General features: G+C 35.0%; 3 protein-coding genes and 1 long non-coding RNA gene across 14 annotated transcripts; 1 reads left to right on the top strand and 3 right to left on the bottom strand.

Moving 5' to 3' along the window:
* Nucleotides 413-1950, bottom strand: LOC18587569. 2 transcript variants are annotated; one of them, XM_007011423.2, is made up of 4 exons: nucleotides 1801-1950; nucleotides 1510-1628; nucleotides 1152-1366; nucleotides 413-905 (listed from the first exon to the last, which is right to left on the bottom strand). In XM_007011423.2, the coding sequence occupies exons 2-4, from the start codon at nucleotides 1597-1599 to the stop codon at nucleotides 614-616; spliced, it is 597 nt and encodes a 198-aa protein (XP_007011485.1). In that variant the 5' UTR covers nucleotides 1600-1628; nucleotides 1801-1950; the 3' UTR covers nucleotides 413-613. The 2 variants fall into 2 exon arrangements, with proteins under 2 accessions (XP_007011485.1, XP_007011486.1); XM_007011424.2 differs by having other exon boundaries at nucleotides 1510-1648; nucleotides 1801-1933.
* LOC18587568 (glucan endo-1,3-beta-glucosidase 5) lies at nucleotides 3201-5838 on the top strand. Of its 3 annotated transcripts, XM_018127890.1 has the most exons (4): nucleotides 3201-3340; nucleotides 3556-3905; nucleotides 4641-5489; nucleotides 5646-5833. In XM_018127890.1, the coding sequence occupies exons 1-4, from the start codon at nucleotides 3272-3274 to the stop codon at nucleotides 5749-5751; spliced, it is 1374 nt and encodes a 457-aa protein (XP_017983379.1). In that variant the 5' UTR covers nucleotides 3201-3271; the 3' UTR covers nucleotides 5752-5833. The 3 variants fall into 3 exon arrangements, with proteins under 3 accessions (XP_017983379.1, XP_017983377.1, XP_017983378.1); XM_018127888.1 differs by having other exon boundaries at nucleotides 4641-5838; XM_018127889.1 differs by having other exon boundaries at nucleotides 3253-3905; nucleotides 4641-5838.
* Nucleotides 6068-9654, bottom strand: LOC18587567 (endonuclease V). 8 transcript variants are annotated; one of them, XR_001929553.1, is made up of 9 exons: nucleotides 9329-9654; nucleotides 8971-9226; nucleotides 8818-8880; nucleotides 8668-8707; nucleotides 8288-8352; nucleotides 8055-8178; nucleotides 7327-7451; nucleotides 6630-6701; nucleotides 6068-6517 (listed from the first exon to the last, which is right to left on the bottom strand). XR_001929553.1 is itself a non-coding variant. In XM_007011419.2 (9 exons), the coding sequence occupies exons 1-8, from the start codon at nucleotides 9409-9411 to the stop codon at nucleotides 6645-6647; spliced, it is 810 nt and encodes a 269-aa protein (XP_007011481.1). In that variant the 5' UTR covers nucleotides 9412-9651; the 3' UTR covers nucleotides 6068-6517; nucleotides 6630-6644. The 8 variants fall into 8 exon arrangements, 3 of the variants coding, with proteins under 3 accessions (XP_007011481.1, XP_017983380.1, XP_017983381.1); XR_001929551.1 differs by having other exon boundaries at nucleotides 7323-7451; nucleotides 9329-9653; XR_001929552.1 differs by having other exon boundaries at nucleotides 6068-6510; nucleotides 7323-7451; nucleotides 9329-9653.
* On the bottom strand, nucleotides 15150-18294 carry LOC108663333. Its single transcript, XR_001929297.1, has 3 exons — nucleotides 18255-18294; nucleotides 17972-18045; nucleotides 15150-15531 (listed from the first exon to the last, which is right to left on the bottom strand). It is a non-coding gene; the product is annotated as an uncharacterized LOC108663333 (long non-coding RNA).

Genomic DNA, 18294 nt, shown 5'->3' with positions numbered 1-18294 from the left:
ACGACCTTGGGAGTAGAATACAACTGGCTACTATCTTGTCAGAAGCCCATCTCAGGAGCAATCTCCCAACCTTCATCTGGCCATCAAGACCAATTGTTTTTAACCCAATTCGTTGATGTTGCCTTCTGGCTTTTGGTACTCGTCAACTCTATTCCTCAGAAATAGAATACTTAATAAAATAAAGTCAATAAAAAATGTCCAAAGTTTGGACTTCGGATAGCTGAATGATTTTCTAATTCTTTGGAAAAATAACTAGCATTTTCTACCACGCAAAGAGCCCAACTTGTTTCTATAATACAAGAGAAAGGGGCAGACAGACCACAAACAGCAGTCCGCTAAATTCACAAAGCTAGCTGCTTGTGTTTAAAGCCAAATCAATCGCCATATCTATTCATAAGAAAACACCAGCCAATGCTAAACCAAGCCAATCCAGATGAATTTAGCTTAAGCTACCATATTTGACACCAACATTGAAAGATGGGAGCATTTACAATGAGAAGTTTTTCATTCCATGGAGATGCTGAATAACACGAGTACATAATTGATACTGTGAAATGTAAAAAATCTAAACCATAAAGATAGATTTGGACAGATTCTAGGGCCATCAAAAGCATTACACAGCACCGCCTTTGACATGGTATTCAGCTGAAAGAACCTGACCGGGCTCAGCTTTACTGTCTTTTTCAACTTCGTCAAAGTGATCCTCTCGGGCATTATTAGCCAACATAAGGGCAACTAACCAGAAGAGAGCTGAATCGAGTGAAACAAAAGCACCACCACCAAGGAGACCAGTCTTAGCAGTAGGGCATTCTGTGGTGAGATTGTGATGAACATTGCGCGTCAAGTGAAGCTGCTCTGTTATTGTTGGCCATAAGAGCAGAGTGGCTGCTAGGCCGCATGTAAACCTGCAACAAGCGGGTCAAACTTGTAGTATATCTAAAGAACAAGGGTGTGAATACTTAAGTATGTTGATAGGATATGATGATCCATTCATGATAAATTACTAAGTAATAGTAATATGATTCGAGAATATGATATGATGTGATGCTACCAAATATTAGTGGTAATGGTAACTTAAACAGATGACTCATAGTAAGGAAATTATTGAATTTACATAAAAGAGAAGTTTCGAGAGAGAGAATAGTGCTTACAAGGCAATATTGAAGAAGACGAAGAAACTAGTGCTTCGGAAGAGAACAGATTGCGGAACAGATTTTCCTTTGTAAGGGTAAAACAGAGAGATATAGCCAGCCAGACCAGATAATGCCAGAAAAACGACCGATAGGTAACCAAGAACCACCGTGGGATCCGATGGATACTTGCAAATAACCACATCTTTTCCAGAAATTGGAGTTCCAGCTGCAGGCTGTGAAAAAATCAATTAAAGTAGTAAAGATTCATCAAAAAGATATAATCAACATCAATAAAAATAAAAGTTGGGTTCTTTATAAAAAAAACCCCAATATTAACAGTAGCAGATTGGATTAGACAAGGTTGAGAAAATAATACCTTCTTGTTTTCAGCGATGACTCCAAAGATGAAAGACAAGATGCCGAGAAAGGAGACAAGCAGGGCCATTTGCTTAATGGTGACAGCCATTTTGGATTTCGATTTGCCGATACGGTGCTCTGCAACAATGGTAGAAAAACTGGCGGTATCAATTAATCTATGAGTACTAGTTCAGAATTAGGCAATCTCATCTCCGTCTGTATTATTGGTAGCAAACTATTCAATCAATTAAAGGGTTTTTTTTTTTTGTTTTTCGTCAGATAAAAATTGTTGGAGGAGGAATGGACATACCTGATCTTTCAGAGAGAGAGAGGAGACTGAAAACAGAGGAGGAATATGCATATGTTATGATGAAACCAATTCTCCCCTTTTATAGTCCAATAACGAGGGTTTGGGGAACACAAGTGAGATCCGGATTCTAAAGACCCCCCAAAGAATGGTCCTGGAATCTCGCCTTATCCATCGCCCCTACGATTACCTTTTTGCCCTTTCGTTTTGCATTTCATCTCATTTTGTTCCTCGTTCTGCTAACTTTTTCTATTTACCACTTTTGCATTTACCCAGAAAAGGCCAAAAGTACGGTAAATCCCAACCTGGCCCTTTAACGCTACACTTAATTTTAGCTGGGATGGATGGGACTCTGACTCTGACTCTTTGACCCTTTTTTTCTGGAATTGGCAGTTCTAATAATTAATAGAAATTTAATTCTCCCCCTTTTATTAATTTCTCAATTGCATGATATTTTCTTTTTTTTCCAAAAAAAAAAACCCAAAACATTTAGTTTGTTTGGAGATGTACATTCCAATTTGACAAATACTACAAGATTTTCGTTGCGAGCAATAATGTTTAAAGTTGGATATAATATTTTTAATAAACTAAATGTACCAATTATCTTGTTCATGAGAATGAACTAAACTTGTAGGTAAAGGAAAATGCCAACTATACGAGTTTAACACTAACGCCAATTTGAGTCCAAAAAAGATGAAATACTTAGTTGATTAATTACGTTTCAAATATCATTTTAAAATCTAAACAAATGGCTAATTTGCCTTGTCCATGTGTCAAACTGTTAATATAAAACAAATACTACTAAGCAAACTTTTCTTTACGTTATCACCTTGGAAAAAAGGTCACTTTCCACATAAAAAACCATTCGTATCAGTCTAAAAGAAACATACCATCCTTTGGCATTTGCCATATACATACTATATTCCACAATAAGATAAAAAACTAGGTTCAGCCCAAATAATTGAGAACCCGACGGGGCCCAACAGAAGTAAATAAATATACTAGTAGTTGGATGGCATTTCCTTCCCCTGGGAGGCATTTATGGCAATTTAGCAAAAGCAAAACAAACCACAATACAACAGGGGTATAAGGTTCAAGGCTCTTCCTTTTCTTTCTTTAATGGAGGGGAGCTATTGGTTACGCAGTCCCAATCCCTTATCTTAATGCACAACAACCCAAAAGAAACAAAGAATTTTTCTACTACTAAGCAATACAGGCAGGCAGGAATATATGCTGTAACTCTTAAAAGGAGATTGGAAAACCAAACAACTAGTACTGTATACCATATAATATCTATTCTTTTTTCATCTAAAGATATATATATATATATATATATATATATATATATATATTATTTAAAGTNATATATATATATATATATATATATATATATATATATATTCTTTAAAGTTTTATAATACTGGCAACTCGCAAGCAGCTTGCTTGCGTCTTTTATCCACCAATCTCAGCCTCTATGCAAAGATATGAAGAAAGGCATCAGGAATTGGCTATTTTTGATTTATTACTATCTATACTAATACTGGTAAGAATTTTCCGAGTCTCAATTCTCAATTACACTATATTACGCATTTTTTTGTAGCGTTGCAGCTTCTGTTTCAGTATTGCCTTGAGTTGTCAGATTCCGTTGACCTGTGATTCTCCTCTCTTCTCTTCTGTTTTGCTCTGAAACCACTATATAGTTCCATCTCTATTTTTGAGTTAAACTATTTTGATCATACATATATACGTATTGCGGAGATGGCCTCGCACGAAAGTTTGGGTTTTGGGGGGCTTCTTGTGCTTCTTCTTCATATGGCTTTGTCGATCAGTCCAGCCAGTGGAATTGGGGTGAACTGGGGAACCCAATCAACGCACCCTCTGCCTCCCTCAACCATCGTACGGATGCTCAAAGATATTGGCTTTCAAAAGGTTAAGCTTTTCGACGCCGATGCTACTACTTTGAAAGCTCTTGGCAAATCCGGAATTCAGGTGATGGTGGGGATTCCCAATGACTTGCTCCCTACTCTTGCCAACAGTGTTCAAGCCGCTCAAGATTGGGTTGCTCAGAATGTCTCTTCCCACGTCTCTTCCAACGCTGTCGACATCAGGTGATATATAGATAGATATTCTTTATTTTTTTTGGCCGCCTCCTCTCCTCTCCTATCTTAGCTTACTACTACAAACAAGCATGATACATCCATCCTAGTAGTTAGTCATTTTGTCAGGTTTCAACTTCCAACTCCCACAAGGCCAAAACATTCCAATTTCAAACACTTTAAACCTTCCGAGTGTTGAGTAAGCAAAATATCGTTAATTACTTACTTGATGTTAATGATGATGATGATGATGATATGAACAATGGCTAACATCTTATCACTCCTCACTGCTAGTAATATTGTAAATAATACTACTTGCTTAATTAGTTACTCAGATAGACTTGAGAAATCAGAGTGCAGACAGCCCACTCCCTCTGGCTCTTAGGTATGGAGCTGATAAGACGATGGACAAACAGAATGCCTTGGTACCAAATCTCCACCAGAATGGCTAACTAGAAAGTGAAAGTTGGCCTGTGATGAAAAGCTTAAAATGGAACAGCATTTTTTATCTTACTATGGAACATCCCCTTTTTCCCTGTCCCGTTTAAAGAAAATCAACAACTGAACTAGCTTTACTTATGTTGTCTTTTAATAATTCTTGAATCACATTATTCCTATTTGCCAAATTTTTGTTACCAAATGGGTATATGCTCTTCGGAAACGGGCGTGGGAACTCGCCATTTCCTGTTTTGATTTGATGAACATGTTTGCTTATTTTAACTTTTGTGCCTTCCAATTCACCTGTAGGTATGTCGCAGTTGGAAATGAACCATTCCTTGGAGCATATAATGGAAGCTACATTGGGCTTACGCTGCCTGCACTTGAGAATGTTCAGTCAGCTCTAATAAAGGCTGGCTTGGCCGGTCAAGTGAAGGTAACGGTGCCACTTAATGCTGATGTGTATCAGAGTTCAACAAATCTTCCTTCTCATGGCGATTTCCGGTCAGATATCCGCCAACCCATGCTTCAAATTGTTAAGTTTTTGAATGACAACGGAGCCCCCTTTACCGTAAACATATACCCGTTTATAAGCCTTCATAACGATGCCAATTTCCCCATTGACTTTGCCTTCTTTGATGGCTCCTCATCTGCAATTAACGATGGCGACAGAGTGTATGAGAACGTGTTCGATGCCAACCACGACACACTTGTATGGGCCTTGCAGAAAAATGGATATGGGAACTTGTCCATAATCGTCGGAGAAATTGGTTGGCCTACTGACGGGGACAAAAATGCAAATCCGAAGTACGCACAGCAGTTCAACCAAGGGTTTATGTCCCGCGTCATAGCTGGAAAGGGGACCCCAATGAGATCAGGCCCTGTGGATGCATACCTATTTAGCCTCATAGATGAAGATGCCAAAAGCATTCAGCCAGGTAACTTTGAGCGTCACTGGGGCTTATTTTACTTTGACGGGCAACCCAAGTACCCGCTCAGGCTGGGAACGACGAGCTCAAATGGTTTGGTGCCAGCTACGGATGTACGTTATATGGCCAAGAAATGGTGTGTTATGTCGCCATCGGCAAACCTTGATGACCCACAGGTGGGACCAAGTGTGAGTTATGCTTGCTCACATGCTGATTGCACCAGTCTTGGGTATGCTACTTCCTGTGCAAATTTGGACCCTCGTGGGAACATCTCCTATGCATTTAACAATTACTACCAGATTTTTAATCAGCTTGATAGTGCCTGCATGTTCCCAAACAACCTTTCTGTTGTCACAGACATTGACCCATCTGTTGGAGATTGCAGGTTTAGTATCATGATTCAAAGTCTGCCAGCAGCTCAAGGAACAGCCAGCTCTTTAAGACTGAATGTCCTAGTGTTTGTATCCCTACTTGTATTTACACTTTCGTGAACATTTGGTTGCAGCTGCACTCAATTCATTTCATTCCTTCAATTTACATGTACAGACTACGTTGAGAATATTCAGCATTTCAGATTCTGAACTTGCAATCTGGGAGCCAAGTATTATGTCAAATAGGTACAGGTTGAGCTAACCAATTAGCTCCTCAATTTGGTTTTGTTTGGGATCAGTTGACTCCAAGTATACCTCCATAACTTCATAGGCTCATACGTTGTCTAATTCTACAATTAAAGAAAGAGAAAAAGGACCTGCTTCATGTTAATAAGTGTTTTGCGAGCTGATATGCTATCTATGTATGCCTGGCATGTGAAAGAACAAACTTTCTCTAATTAAGTTCTTCTGATTGATGCAATTCATCTTGCTCAGATTTTTTGTTTTAGCAATAAAATGATAAACATCAACTACCAGGAAAGAAGTGATGATAGGCAAGGGCATCAACAGTCAGGATAGGAAATACAAGCTAACGATGCCAGTTGAAAGTGATCCATCTGTCAGAGCCCCAAAAATCATGCACGGTAGCTTTCACTGGCAGCAGTAGCAACACAGATGATACAACCTGCTGGCTCAACTTGTTGCAGATCCATAACTAACTATATGACATGTCAATATTGTGTCTGAATCTCCCTTCTCAGTGTGCTCAATTTCTGAAACAACTTTGAAAATCTAATAAAACGCTGGACCAGATAACTTCTGACAAAATCTGGTACCTCAGAGCAAGTAATCTGCCCAACATATTGCCACCAGTACGTCCTAGATGCTTTCCATCACATTAGACAAATACTTTTAGGAACTGACCTTTCACTTATTTTGCATTTCTCATAATTGAGAAGAAAATTAAAAGTTTAAATAAAAAGGGAAAAATAACCTACCATTTAGCAATTGTATCATTCTAACCTTCCAATTTGATGCTTACGAAGATGCTTTCTGGATCTTATATCAGCCTACATATATGAAAGCAACTCCAGGCTTTAGTATTTTGTCTAATAGAAAGAATCAAATTACAGATGCTCAATGGCTCAAGTTTCTTATTTCTAAACAATAGATCTCAGCGACTAGGAAAATTATATTAAAATAATGGCCTTCCGAACACCAGCACTTTTTTTTTGAACAATAATAACAGTCTTATGTGAGGAGTAGCAATCAATGTCCGAAATCATCTACGGAGAGGAGTTACTACTGAGTAATCATTTTAAAACACTGAATCAGTGACGTCTGTCAGCATTAAATCACTAAGAAAACAGCTATCACAGGAGGTTTCTACAACCATAGTCAATCACTCTAACTTACCTCCTAGATGTATACTAAAAATAAATTTTCTTTTTAGTTTTTTTTTTTCCTTTAAACCGACACCAGATAGCTCTACAAACAGCACATCAAAGCCTTCATACAAGAATCTTTAACAGCATGATACTTCCACATTCAAGTTTAGAAATACAACAAACAACTATACTAGAAAGAAATTAAGAAAGCTACAAAATTAAGTACTTCAAAGAATCAGTTGCATGCTTATTTTTCTAAAAAAAAATTCATAGTTTTTACCAGAAAGCACCAACTCGATTTACCTGCCTGATAGGCTCTGGCACACGAAATTTGCATGTCATTTTCACAACTTTGATGGCGGTATCAAGTGATATTCGATGACCAATTGAAACAAATAAAGGCTTCAATGAACTCTGAGTTGATCTCATTGCCTATGAAGAAAAGAACAAAGCAAAGTACTGTGAACATTTGGGACTACAAAGCTGAGTTTAACTTTTGTAACTCCATTTTGTCTATTCTCAACTCCATTTTTTTCCATCTTGATGTTGCATAAGATTGTAGACTGCAGCATCAAATAAATAGACAGCTACACCTACTTGCTCCTTGATTTCATAGATAGTCCATAGAATGAGATAAAAATCCTCAAGCTGATATTAAGTGAATGATTACGGCATATGCCTACTTCATTTTGAAGCATAAGCAACCAAATGAGGTTTGCCAGAAAAGATTTCAAAGAAGAACAACCAGCTCCATCCCTGATATGCATTCCTTTGTTAATCATGTGAGTCAAATGATAATGCCCGTAATGAATATAAAAGTGCTCCATAACAATATGATGGTAGTCTCATGGTGTATTAGGCCATTACATGAGGCCAGCTAATTATGTTTCTGAATTCATTCACTTCACCTTAAAGGCTGGCTGAATAAAAGTGGTTTTAATGCATGATTGTGAATTTTTTTAATGTATTACATATCTGCTTATGCTTGGATTGGGAAAGGAAAATAAGAAAAAAAAAAAAGAGATCCTGCTCAACCTCTTACCACACCCCAGATGAATCCTGAGCTGCCTCTTAAAGTAATAAGGTCCTTGGTTCTGTTTTCTTCAGCTTCGAGAAGTTCTTTTACCCCAGATCGAGTCAGACCATCAACATGGTGCAGCTGTAAAAGATACCAATATATTGGCAGTGGCTGTATATATGTATATATTTGAAATAACTAATAACACACTCCATGGTAGTACTTAGAATAATTGTTGATGTAAACTCACATTCTTTCCAATACCAATGGTTGGAAGATTAGCAAGAACACCTAGATGAGAGGCCAAACCAAAACCTGGCTGAGGAAAATTTGTAGTTTAAATCATTTGTTGAAGATGAACAGAAAGCAGTAACTCCCTAATAATGATGATAACTGATAACAGAGATGTGCAAGTTGTGAAGGATGTTCATTAGACAACAAGATCTCAAAGAAAATTGTACACATTATCGCAATATAACGTACAGAAAGTGAAAAACTGAAAATGATCGCAAAGAAGTAAAGTGGAGGATTAATATAAATATAAATGTTGCTTATTTTGGGTTTCCATAGTATTGGTGTTGGAAGTGGAGGTGATAAGAGGAGTTAATAAAGAGTAAAGACTAAACTTGCCTCTAGGGTGAAGCAATCCATTACCATCCACCATGAGTACCTGCTGAATGCATGCAGAAATTAGAAGACACAAAGAGAAGATGATAATGATGATGACTAATGATAATAATGTCACAAACTAAAAATATTAAATTGAATACAAAAAAGGACCTGTGGGTAGAAAGGACTAGCAGTGCTTTTCATCTTCTCCAAGAGGTGTACAAGAATAGGAGCCTTTAAAAAGAACCCGTAAAAGGGGTTTAGTTAGATAATGATAGAACAGAATCATACTAGTTGCTAGTATATACTGATAAAAGTGGGTACCTCGCGGAAGGCAAGGAAGCCAGGGACATAAGGAACGTCAAGGGTGAGGACAGTATGGCACTGATAGACGAGGCGCAGAGCATGATGGAGGTCCAAAACCACCAGGCTCCCACACGCCATGGATGGGTCTTCCTTGGAGACGCTGACGTCCACTCCCCCCACATACCTGAGTTGTTGGTGTTGTGACTGTAAAGAGGGCAATCTCCATGGGAAATCATCCTCGGTAATGACTCTCTTCTTCAGCATATCTTGAATCCTGTCATTTCAATCACTCGTCTATTTTACACTACAATCTACAATCTACAAATAAAAAACTCAAATCCAATCAAACAATTGATGCAATACAAAAATTACATACTCTGCCCATTTCCCCAATTCAGACGGACCTGAATGTTTTTGTGCTTCTACTTCTTCGTTCTCTTTCTCATTTACTCCTTCCATTTTCCCCTTTCGCTTTCGCTACGCTGGTGCTGTTCACAACTTGCGATCAGAAATCAGAATCAAATATACGCAACTTGTTCAGAATTCAGATGATGAACTTCAGAATCAGATAACCGCAACTTCTTCAGAGTCTCCTTGTGCTGAATTCAGATGACTGGCGGTTCATATGCATATATTTTTTAGGGTGTAGGATTTGTTTTCGAAATCTACATTTAGTCTAAAAATTTTTTTTTCCTTAAACACATAGATCAGTCATCAGACGTTGTCAATCGTTAACGTTAATATTTCTGTTAGGGTTATTTTTAAAAATAACCATTAAAAGATAAAATATTTTTAAAATAACTCTCTTTATAATTTTAATTATTTTAAATTAAATTAGATAAAATTATCATTAATAAAATTATATACTATGCACTAAGGTTAAAAAATATTATTACACGTCACGTTAAAAATAATATTGTTATTATACATCATGTTAAAAAAATATTATTATTACACGTCATATTCAAAAACATTTTGTTACACTTAAATATTTAAAATGTTGTTATTACTTACGAACCAAAACTTCAAATTCTCTTAACTCTCTTCATATTTTTTTATTTTTTTGATAATTTAACACTTATTAAAGTGTTTCTAGCATATTTTCATAAATCAAAACATAAATTTTCTTATCTAAAACACCTATTTCAAATAAAAAAAATTTCTTTGAAAATCTAAGTTTATAAATTTCAATTTTTTGAGTTTATTGGTATTTAAGTCCTAAATTGATTCAATTAAAAGCTATTTCATTCAAATTTTTCAAATAGCCACATATCCAAGAACATTAAAACCATTATTTGGTATCTTGAAAGCGCAAAAAAGAGAAATATGAAAATGTGGGAGAGAGAAATCAGAAGCGTAGCAGACTAATGCCGAACAGAGAAATCGATAAAATTTGAGAGACTGTGATAGTGAGAGAGAGCAATCAGAAACACAAATGGAGAGAAATTGTGAGGAATTGTTTAATTTATTTAAAATAATTTTAAAAATATTTTTATCAAGTCATGACTAAATATGATTACAAATAGTTAAATTTATTTTGATGGTTATTTTTAAAATATCTTTATCAAGAAAGACTATTTTTCATAAATTTCTCTTTCTGTTAATATTTTCCTTAGGGACGAATTGATTATATTTTTATTACCTTTATTAATTTTAAAAATTATTATTATATAAATTATATATATTTTTTAAATTCAAACTTTTGGAATAAGTCTGCTTTAAATAAATATATGAATGTCTATTATATTATGATCCAATAAGTATAAACCAAATCAAACAGCCCAATAGAAAAGATACAAAAAATGTAATATAATATAAAGTCTTAGAAAGAATTACATTAAGACTACGATTCAAGGAGTTGTTAAGCTTAGGTCTTCCACTTCATTTGTAAATACACACTTAAATAAAATCCTTTTGCTTTCTCAAAGTACTTGTTTTTATATATTTTTTGTAGTTATTTTTTCATATTTATTTCATAACAGAAAAGATATTATAGTTTTTCCATGTTTTTTATTAACAATGTTTGCATTTTAAGTTTCATTATCTATTTCAAAAATTAATGAATCTATATGAATTTTTGATTAAACTTAAAAGGGTTTAAATATTTTAACTTATTTTCTATGTAACTAATAAGAGGAGGTACCGTCAACACTGAAAAATAAATCTACTTTAATAATAAAAGAAAAGATTTTCTAACTAAAAAAACCAAACTTAAATAAAAAAATTTTTTAGAGTGAATTTTTTATTATTGAAAAATTTTAAAAATGATGTTAAAACAATTTCATTAATTTGTTGTTCAATTAACTTGAAAATAAATATAATTATATTAATTAATTCGATCAAAATTTTTTTATTAATCAAATTAATTCGTATATATATAAATTATAACGACCTAAACCTCTGAATCATTACCAATGCAAGAACCAAGCAGACAAAACCTGTAAGACCCGAACGAACCTCAGCAATCGAATTTGGAATTGACAAACATTAATCTTTTTCATATAAGGGTAACAAGACTGAAATTTAAATGATATATGTGCATCTTAGTATGCAACTCATAAATCAATCCATTTTCATATATTTGTTTGTAACAACTATCTATAACTTGATACAAAAAGAAACCAAAGCTGCTCTCAAAATTGGTCAGGTTTGCAACTCCCCAAAATCATCCATGTCTCCAGACTCTTTTATTTGAAACATCATCGAGTTAGAAAGGCTGAATAACCCTAGGAAGCTCGTACGGCTTCACGTGTATGGTCTGATTTGGGTGCGGTGTTTATGTGTTTCGCTCGATGTCAGCTTCTGACACTTTGATGTCTATCAATCAATTTTCATAAGAGTTTTTCTGTCCTTTGCCGGGAGTCCATCTTCTTTGGCTTTGGATTCCTGAGGTCTTTTTCGTATTTTTCCTCTTCTTTGCCTGTTCCAGAACTTTCCTTCGTTCTTTTGAGGTTTGTGCTGTTTGATCTCTGCTTTCTGTGGTTTGCTCTTCGTGTTTTGTTTCTTTTTTGCTATTGCTTTGGTGCTTTGCGTGTTTTCTACTATTCTTTGTGTTTTCTGCAGTTGGATCTGATTTGTTCATGAGTTGTTTTCCTTGCTTGGCGTTGTCCTTCGTGAGTCAGTATTTTGTGTGGATTTGAATTTTTTTTTTCCAATTCTCGCCTTCTTTCCATCTTTTGCCTCGCTATTGTCACTGTTAACTTCTGTTGCACTGATTGTTGTGCCTTATTCTATTTATTTGTGCTCATCGATGTTGCATTCGGCTCAGTCTTTTTTATGTTTTTTATTCCGCATATGAGTTAATTTTGGTGAGATTCTTTGACTGTTATTCCGCTATTGGAATTGTTGCTTCTTCTGTTGCTACTTTTATCATTCAGTTTAAGCTATTGTGATGCTTATGCTTTAGAAGCTTTGTTATGAGTTACGGTAAGTGAAGCACTCTGTTTCTTTATTCAGATTCAAGTGTTTCAGCTTTACAGGGCCCAGGTAGTCCTTTCAAACTCGAAATATAAAATCTCTCCCTTTGGAGTTTTTTCTTTTTTACAAGAACTAGTATTACGGAAGTCATTGCCCTTACATTTTCTAACCCATTCGTCTTAATAGAATCAAAATCATAGCTGGTCCATCAAAGCTTATGCTGCGTACCAGGCATATTTTAGAACAAATTCATGTGTCAGTTCTCTTAGGCTCGATTAGACGTGTCAAAACAGAATTTAAATTAAGCAAACTAGCCTCTGGAAGTCCATAAGCAAATAACGAAAGCATACTCATAGAGAAACTGAGATTGTTGAGCACAAACAGAGGATGACAGAACGCTTATCTAAAGCTGATCAGATGTCCAGAAATAACATGCTAAGGCTCAAACCTTTTTCTCCAATCATCACAATACAGAAAGATTTCATTAAAATTATACCCAAGTCTAATATTCCCAACTCAATAGCTTTTACAAGGTTAAATTCATACCCAGCCGTTCAAATCATAGATTGTATACCAGGTATAACAGAATATATATTCACCATAGAGCTAACTTTATGAACCAGCCCTTAGAGACTCAATCAAACATATAAAACTAGAATTAAATTATCAGTAGCTGATCTCAAAGGTGTATAAGTAGAGGGCATAAGCTTTGCCGTAGCAAGCAGAATCTTTAAAATAGAAACAGAAGCAATATGAGCTCATTAACAGAAAAGCAGGGTTACAGACATACCAACATGGCAGTTTCGTAAGCTTACCTTCAAGCTAGATCAAACTCCAAGCCTCTCAGACAAAGTCAGAATTGCCTAACAATTTAAACTAATCAAACATGCCTTAGGCATTCATCAACAGAAAAATAACAATATGACAGAACATACACACCTCAGAAGTGCATGAGCATAGACAAAACCTTATTACGGTAAACAGGTACAGATCAGAATAAACAATCGCATATTAGACTCTTTCAGTGTCGAAGCCATTGACGGAATAATTGATCTTATTTAATCATTACAGATTCGTCCGGAACCATTGTATTGGACGGAATGGCATATTACATGGTCACATCCAGCATTATAGCCTTCGGACGGAATATTTGATCTCATTGGATCGTAATAGACTCGTTCGGTATCATATTCATTGGATGGAATAATAATCAGCTCTATATGGACTTTATTGCCAATAAGCCATTCTAAAGCACATACATTTCCAGAAATTCGACGTTTATTCAATGCATGTATGACAAAGTCAGTACATTTAGTCATGCAGTAACAGCAAGTTCAACAAACCGCTTTAAGCAGAAAGTATCAGACTTGGTTGGGTTTAGGACCGTAGTCTCCTGCAAGTCTCTAAGCATAATTGCCGTAGTCTCCTGCAAGTCTCTAAGCATAATTGCCACTATGTACCTATGTGGTACATATTTCAAAGCAAGTATCAAGCTCAACAGCTATTTAAACCCTACTCCCAAGCGAATGTTAAATCAGAAAATGCCAACAATGTGGTCTACACAGCAGAGCAGAATTTCCAGAAAACTTTCTGAAAGTTCAAAACATTTAAAATGCTTGTTTCCTATTCTTAGAGTTATATATATACATAAACCAACTTTTCAGAAGATTCAGAATCGGGAGTTTAGTCACAAAATCCAGTAACGCAATATTCTACTAGCCAAGCAAACACCCATGCTCTGTTTTTGTATATATACATATCAGAACAATTTCATTTTAAAAACTAACACCCACTCTCCTTGGTTAAATAATTTCCAGCAACTTCATTACACCCATCCTTGCTTGCCAACAGCTACTTGGGCTTTACTCTCCCCATGATTAAATGCCCTCCAGCAGCTGATAATTCATCAATCTTTACTCTGTTGGATATTTTCAAATAAAAGATATCAAAATAAAAGGAAAATTATGGCTGTTAAAAATTAAAATTAAGAGAAGGATTATGTTTGTTAGAAATAAATAAAATAAAATGGAGGGGAAGTCACGTCTGTTGGAAAAGACCAATAGGAGTGATTATTCGAAACATACACAAACAGTATTTGTTGAGAACAGGCATATAAGCATATAAAAGAGGATCGTATTTACCAACAGAACGTACATCAGAAAACAGAAAAGTTTTTTCTTCCTTTCTCAAATATTCTCCAAGTTTTTTTTTATATTATTTTCCTACAGAAAAATATAATAGAAGTTTGTTAATTTTGTTATACTCCATTGGGTGCTCAGTGGATTGATTTTGACAGCGCAAAACGTCGTCAATCACTGTTCTTCATTGTATCTTCAAAGTTTATACGTCGATAACTCTTTTGCACATAATAACCAGGGGCGAATAAAACCTTAAGAACAGTGGCATTGATACACGCCTTGAAGTCGATTTCTAAGTTTTTCAGTTTGGTGTTCTAACAATCTTAAGGTTTTAATTTCGTTCCAACAATGGCTGCTGCAAGTGGAACACTAAGAGAATTGGTTTCTGACTTTGTAAAATTGGACTAGTTTAATGGTGGCAACTTTCTAAGATGGCAAAAGAAGATGCATTTCCTATTATCAACCTTGAAAGTTGTCTATGTTTTGACTATACAAAGACCAGAAGAAGGAGAAAATGATTCTGTTGCTATAACGAGAAAGAGGGAAAAATGGGACAATGTCAATTATATGAGCAAAGGTCACATCTTGAATGGTTTGGTTGATGGCTTATTTGACACATACCAAAATGAGGCTACTACAAGATAATTATTTGACAAACTGGAAGTCAGGTACATGACAAAAGATGCAACAAGTAGGAAATTTCTGGTTAGTTGCTCTATTAATTATCAAATGGTCGATAGGCATTTTGTTATAGAACAACTACGAGAAATTGAAAGAATGCTTAATTAGTTTAAACAATATAAAATGAAAATGGATGAAACTATAGTTGTGTCCTCCATTATAGAAAAATTTCTTCCATCATGGAAAGACTTTACAAAAAGTCTGAAACACAAAGAGGAAGAAATAACTCTTGAGGCTTTCACAAATCATCTTCGAATTGAAGAGAAATACAAGAAACAAGAACAAGTTGTTGTTTCTGGTGAAGCCAAAGTACATGTTGTGGAGGAAGGACAAGCCACCAAACCTGCCAAAAAGAAGTTCAAGCAAATTGTTAATAGTCCGAAATTCAAAAGACAAAACAAAAGCACATGTTTTCATTGCAAAAAACCAAGACATTTCAAGAATGAATGTCGATTATTGAAGAAGAAAAATGATTCTTCAAGAAGAAAAGCTTCTGAAAATTTTGTAGCCATGATTTCTGAAATCAATGTGCTTGAAGAAAATGATGCTTGGTGGGTTGATTCTGGCGCAACAAAACATGTGTGCAATGATAAGAGTCTTTTCAAGAATTTTGCACTAAGTGAGTGTGGAAATTTCTTTTACATGAGAAATTCTTCTATAGCAACGATTAAAGGCAAAAGGATTGTTGAACTTGAATTCACTTTTGGAAAAACTTTAACTTTAAAATATGTATACTATGTTTCAAAAGTTAGGAAAAATTTAGTATTTGGAAGTCTATTAAAAAAGTTTAGTTTCAAGCTTGTATTTAAGACAGATAAATTCATTATGTTCAAAGGAGAAATTTTTGTTGGGAAAAGTTTACATGTGTGATGGAATGTTCAAAATAAATATTGTCAATAATAATAAGAATAAAACAGTTTTTTCTGCTTATATGATTGAATATTCTTAGTTATAGTATTATAGATTTTACATTTCAATTATAGAAGATTGGATAACATGTATAAAATGGACTTAACTTCAAAATTTAATCCAAATATTGATAAATGCAATACATGTATGCTGACAAAAATAACTAGAAATCCTTTTCCTAAAGTTAAAAGAAATGTCAAATTACTTGAATTAATACATAATGATGTGTGTGATATGCATAGTATACCTACATTAGCTGGAAAGAAATATTTTGTCACAGTCATTGATGATTTCTTCAGATATTGCTATGTATACTTGTTGCATTCTAAAGATGATGTCACGACCCAAATTTCAAGCCATGACCGGCGCATGGGCCCAATGGACGTAGTCTACTAAGCCCAAGCAAGCTTACTATTTATCATGCTCATTACTCTATCAAATATTGCTAAGTCACATTTTATAACTTTAGATCAAAATAGTGATGGACATTGCCAACTCGTATTGGCGCTACTCGTTTAAAATATGCATACATTGTCTACAGTATGTATTTTAATAATTAACATCAGATTTGTCTATACATGTTAATAGGAGACTCGATGTCCAGCGAAAAAACTCGACGAACATACAGCTACTAAATGCCGAAACACCTACCAATAGTCGAGTCTGTAAAGGCACCCCGACCTAGTTACCAACTACCTCGTAATATGAAAACGTGAAGTTAAAAACGGTGAGTATAAACCCAGTAAGTAAACAAGGAAGGGAACAAGCAATTGATAAGGAAGAATTTGGAAATCGTGATGCACTTGTTTTGAAAACAATGCAATTTGGTATAATTTTTTTCCCAAACCCCCTTGTTTTGGTCATTGATCAGTGGACTCTTAGTATTGTAAAAACCCATGCTCAATCATGAAGAAAAGGGAGTGGAGGAAATTATATCAGAACCCGAGCAAGGTAGTAACGTGACAACACGTTTCTCACTGTAGAAAAAGGCATTCTCAGTTTGTATATTGTTCTGTTTTTCAAGCATATCTTCCACTACATGGGTCCAATTGACATGCTTGTTGGGTCATTAGAAAGCTAAGAGGCAGGACTACGACTTTACTGTTTACCACTTTGCCCAGTTCTAATTGAAAGGTGGTCAAAAATCACTGTCAAAGTGACAGTACTATACCACCACCGAAAATTTCTAGCGGCAGCGAGAATCCATTTCGCTGCAACCAAATTCCTTGTTACAATGAAAATCAATTTAACAATACTTAGCAACTTTCAATGTTCAACATGCAAGATTCACATATGCAAAACCATATACCATACTCATGGACTTTGATTTCATAAACATAGATGTATATATATAAATGCATAGATAAACACCAATATCAGTATAATTACACCCGACTTATGTACATCCCCTCACATTGTGCACATAGTCAGTGCCATCATGTGCATCCCCCCACATCGTGCACAATCAGTGCCATCGTGTACATCCCCTTACATCGCGCACACGGGCACTATCATTATCCATCTCTCACACCACCATCATCACCGGCATGTGCATCCCCTCACATTGTGCACACACACGGTTATAGTCATCATACACAATGTCAATTATCATGCACAATATACATACATATATATATATATATCANAATATACACATATATATATATATATATATATATATATATATATATATATATATCATCATAATGAAATAGTGCATGAATCCATAACAACCACATTTTACAACTTAAAACCATTTAGTAAAAGCTTGTTCCCAAGGCACTTGTTTTAAGAAAAAGTTGTATAAAATCATTCAAGTTCTTTGTACAAAACAGTCACGATCTCAAAATGATTTTGAGATGCAGTTCACTCACCGGTATTAGTTGAGCTTTTAGCCAACTCTAACTTCTCTAATGATCCAATTGGGATAATGGGGCTTCGTTGGAACCTACCATCAAATTAACATCACCATAATGTCAATTCATACTTATAAACCCTAAAAGCTACCCCTTATCTAGCTTTCAATTGCCATTAAATGGTTATCTATTCCCACTATCCTAGTCATAATAGAGTCAATACACAATCTCAACAATAAACCCATAATTTAATCGCTAAACATTATCAACATTTAAAACCCAATGCTAATTTACTACTCACCTTGATAGTTTAGTAACTTTGAATTTCTTTCCAACAATTC

The sequence above is a fragment of the Theobroma cacao genome, chromosome 9, assembly GCF_000208745.1.
Source record: "Theobroma cacao cultivar B97-61/B2 chromosome 9, Criollo_cocoa_genome_V2, whole genome shotgun sequence".
In the NCBI taxonomy this organism is placed as follows: Eukaryota; Viridiplantae; Streptophyta; class Magnoliopsida; order Malvales; family Malvaceae; genus Theobroma; species Theobroma cacao.
This window is presented reverse-complemented; position numbering and strand designations above follow the sequence as displayed.

Bases quoted from the DNA above. Each gene is read 5' to 3' on its own strand.
- LOC18587569 (XM_007011423.2), bottom strand. From the start codon at position 1,599: ATGGCTGTCACCATTAAGCAAATGGCCCTGCTTGTCTCCTTTCTCGGC. The intron at 1,367-1,509 runs GTATTATTTTCT...ATTTTTTCACAG, and splicing joins TCATCGCTGAAAACAAGAAG to CCTGCAGCTGGAACTCCAAT. The intron at 906-1,151 runs GTAAGCACTATT...CGCTTGTTGCAG, and splicing joins GTCTTCTTCAATATTGCCTT to GTTTACATGCGGCCTAGCAG.
- LOC18587568 (XM_018127888.1), top strand. From the start codon at position 3,272: ATGCAAAGATATGAAGAAAGGCATCAGGAATTGGCTATTTTTGATTTA. The intron at 3,341-3,555 runs GTAAGAATTTTC...CGTATTGCGGAG, and splicing joins TACTATCTATACTAATACTG to ATGGCCTCGCACGAAAGTTT. The intron at 3,906-4,640 runs GTGATATATAGA...ATTCACCTGTAG, and splicing joins TCCAACGCTGTCGACATCAG to GTATGTCGCAGTTGGAAATG.
- LOC18587567 (XM_007011419.2), bottom strand. From the start codon at position 9,411: ATGGAAGGAGTAAATGAGAAAGAGAACGAAGAAGTAGAAGCACAAAAA. The intron at 9,227-9,328 runs GTATGTAATTTT...TTGAAATGACAG, and splicing joins GAATTGGGGAAATGGGCAGA to GATTCAAGATATGCTGAAGA. The intron at 8,353-8,667 runs GCAAGTTTAGTC...TTCCTCAGCCAG, and splicing joins TGGATTGCTTCACCCTAGAG to GTTTTGGTTTGGCCTCTCAT.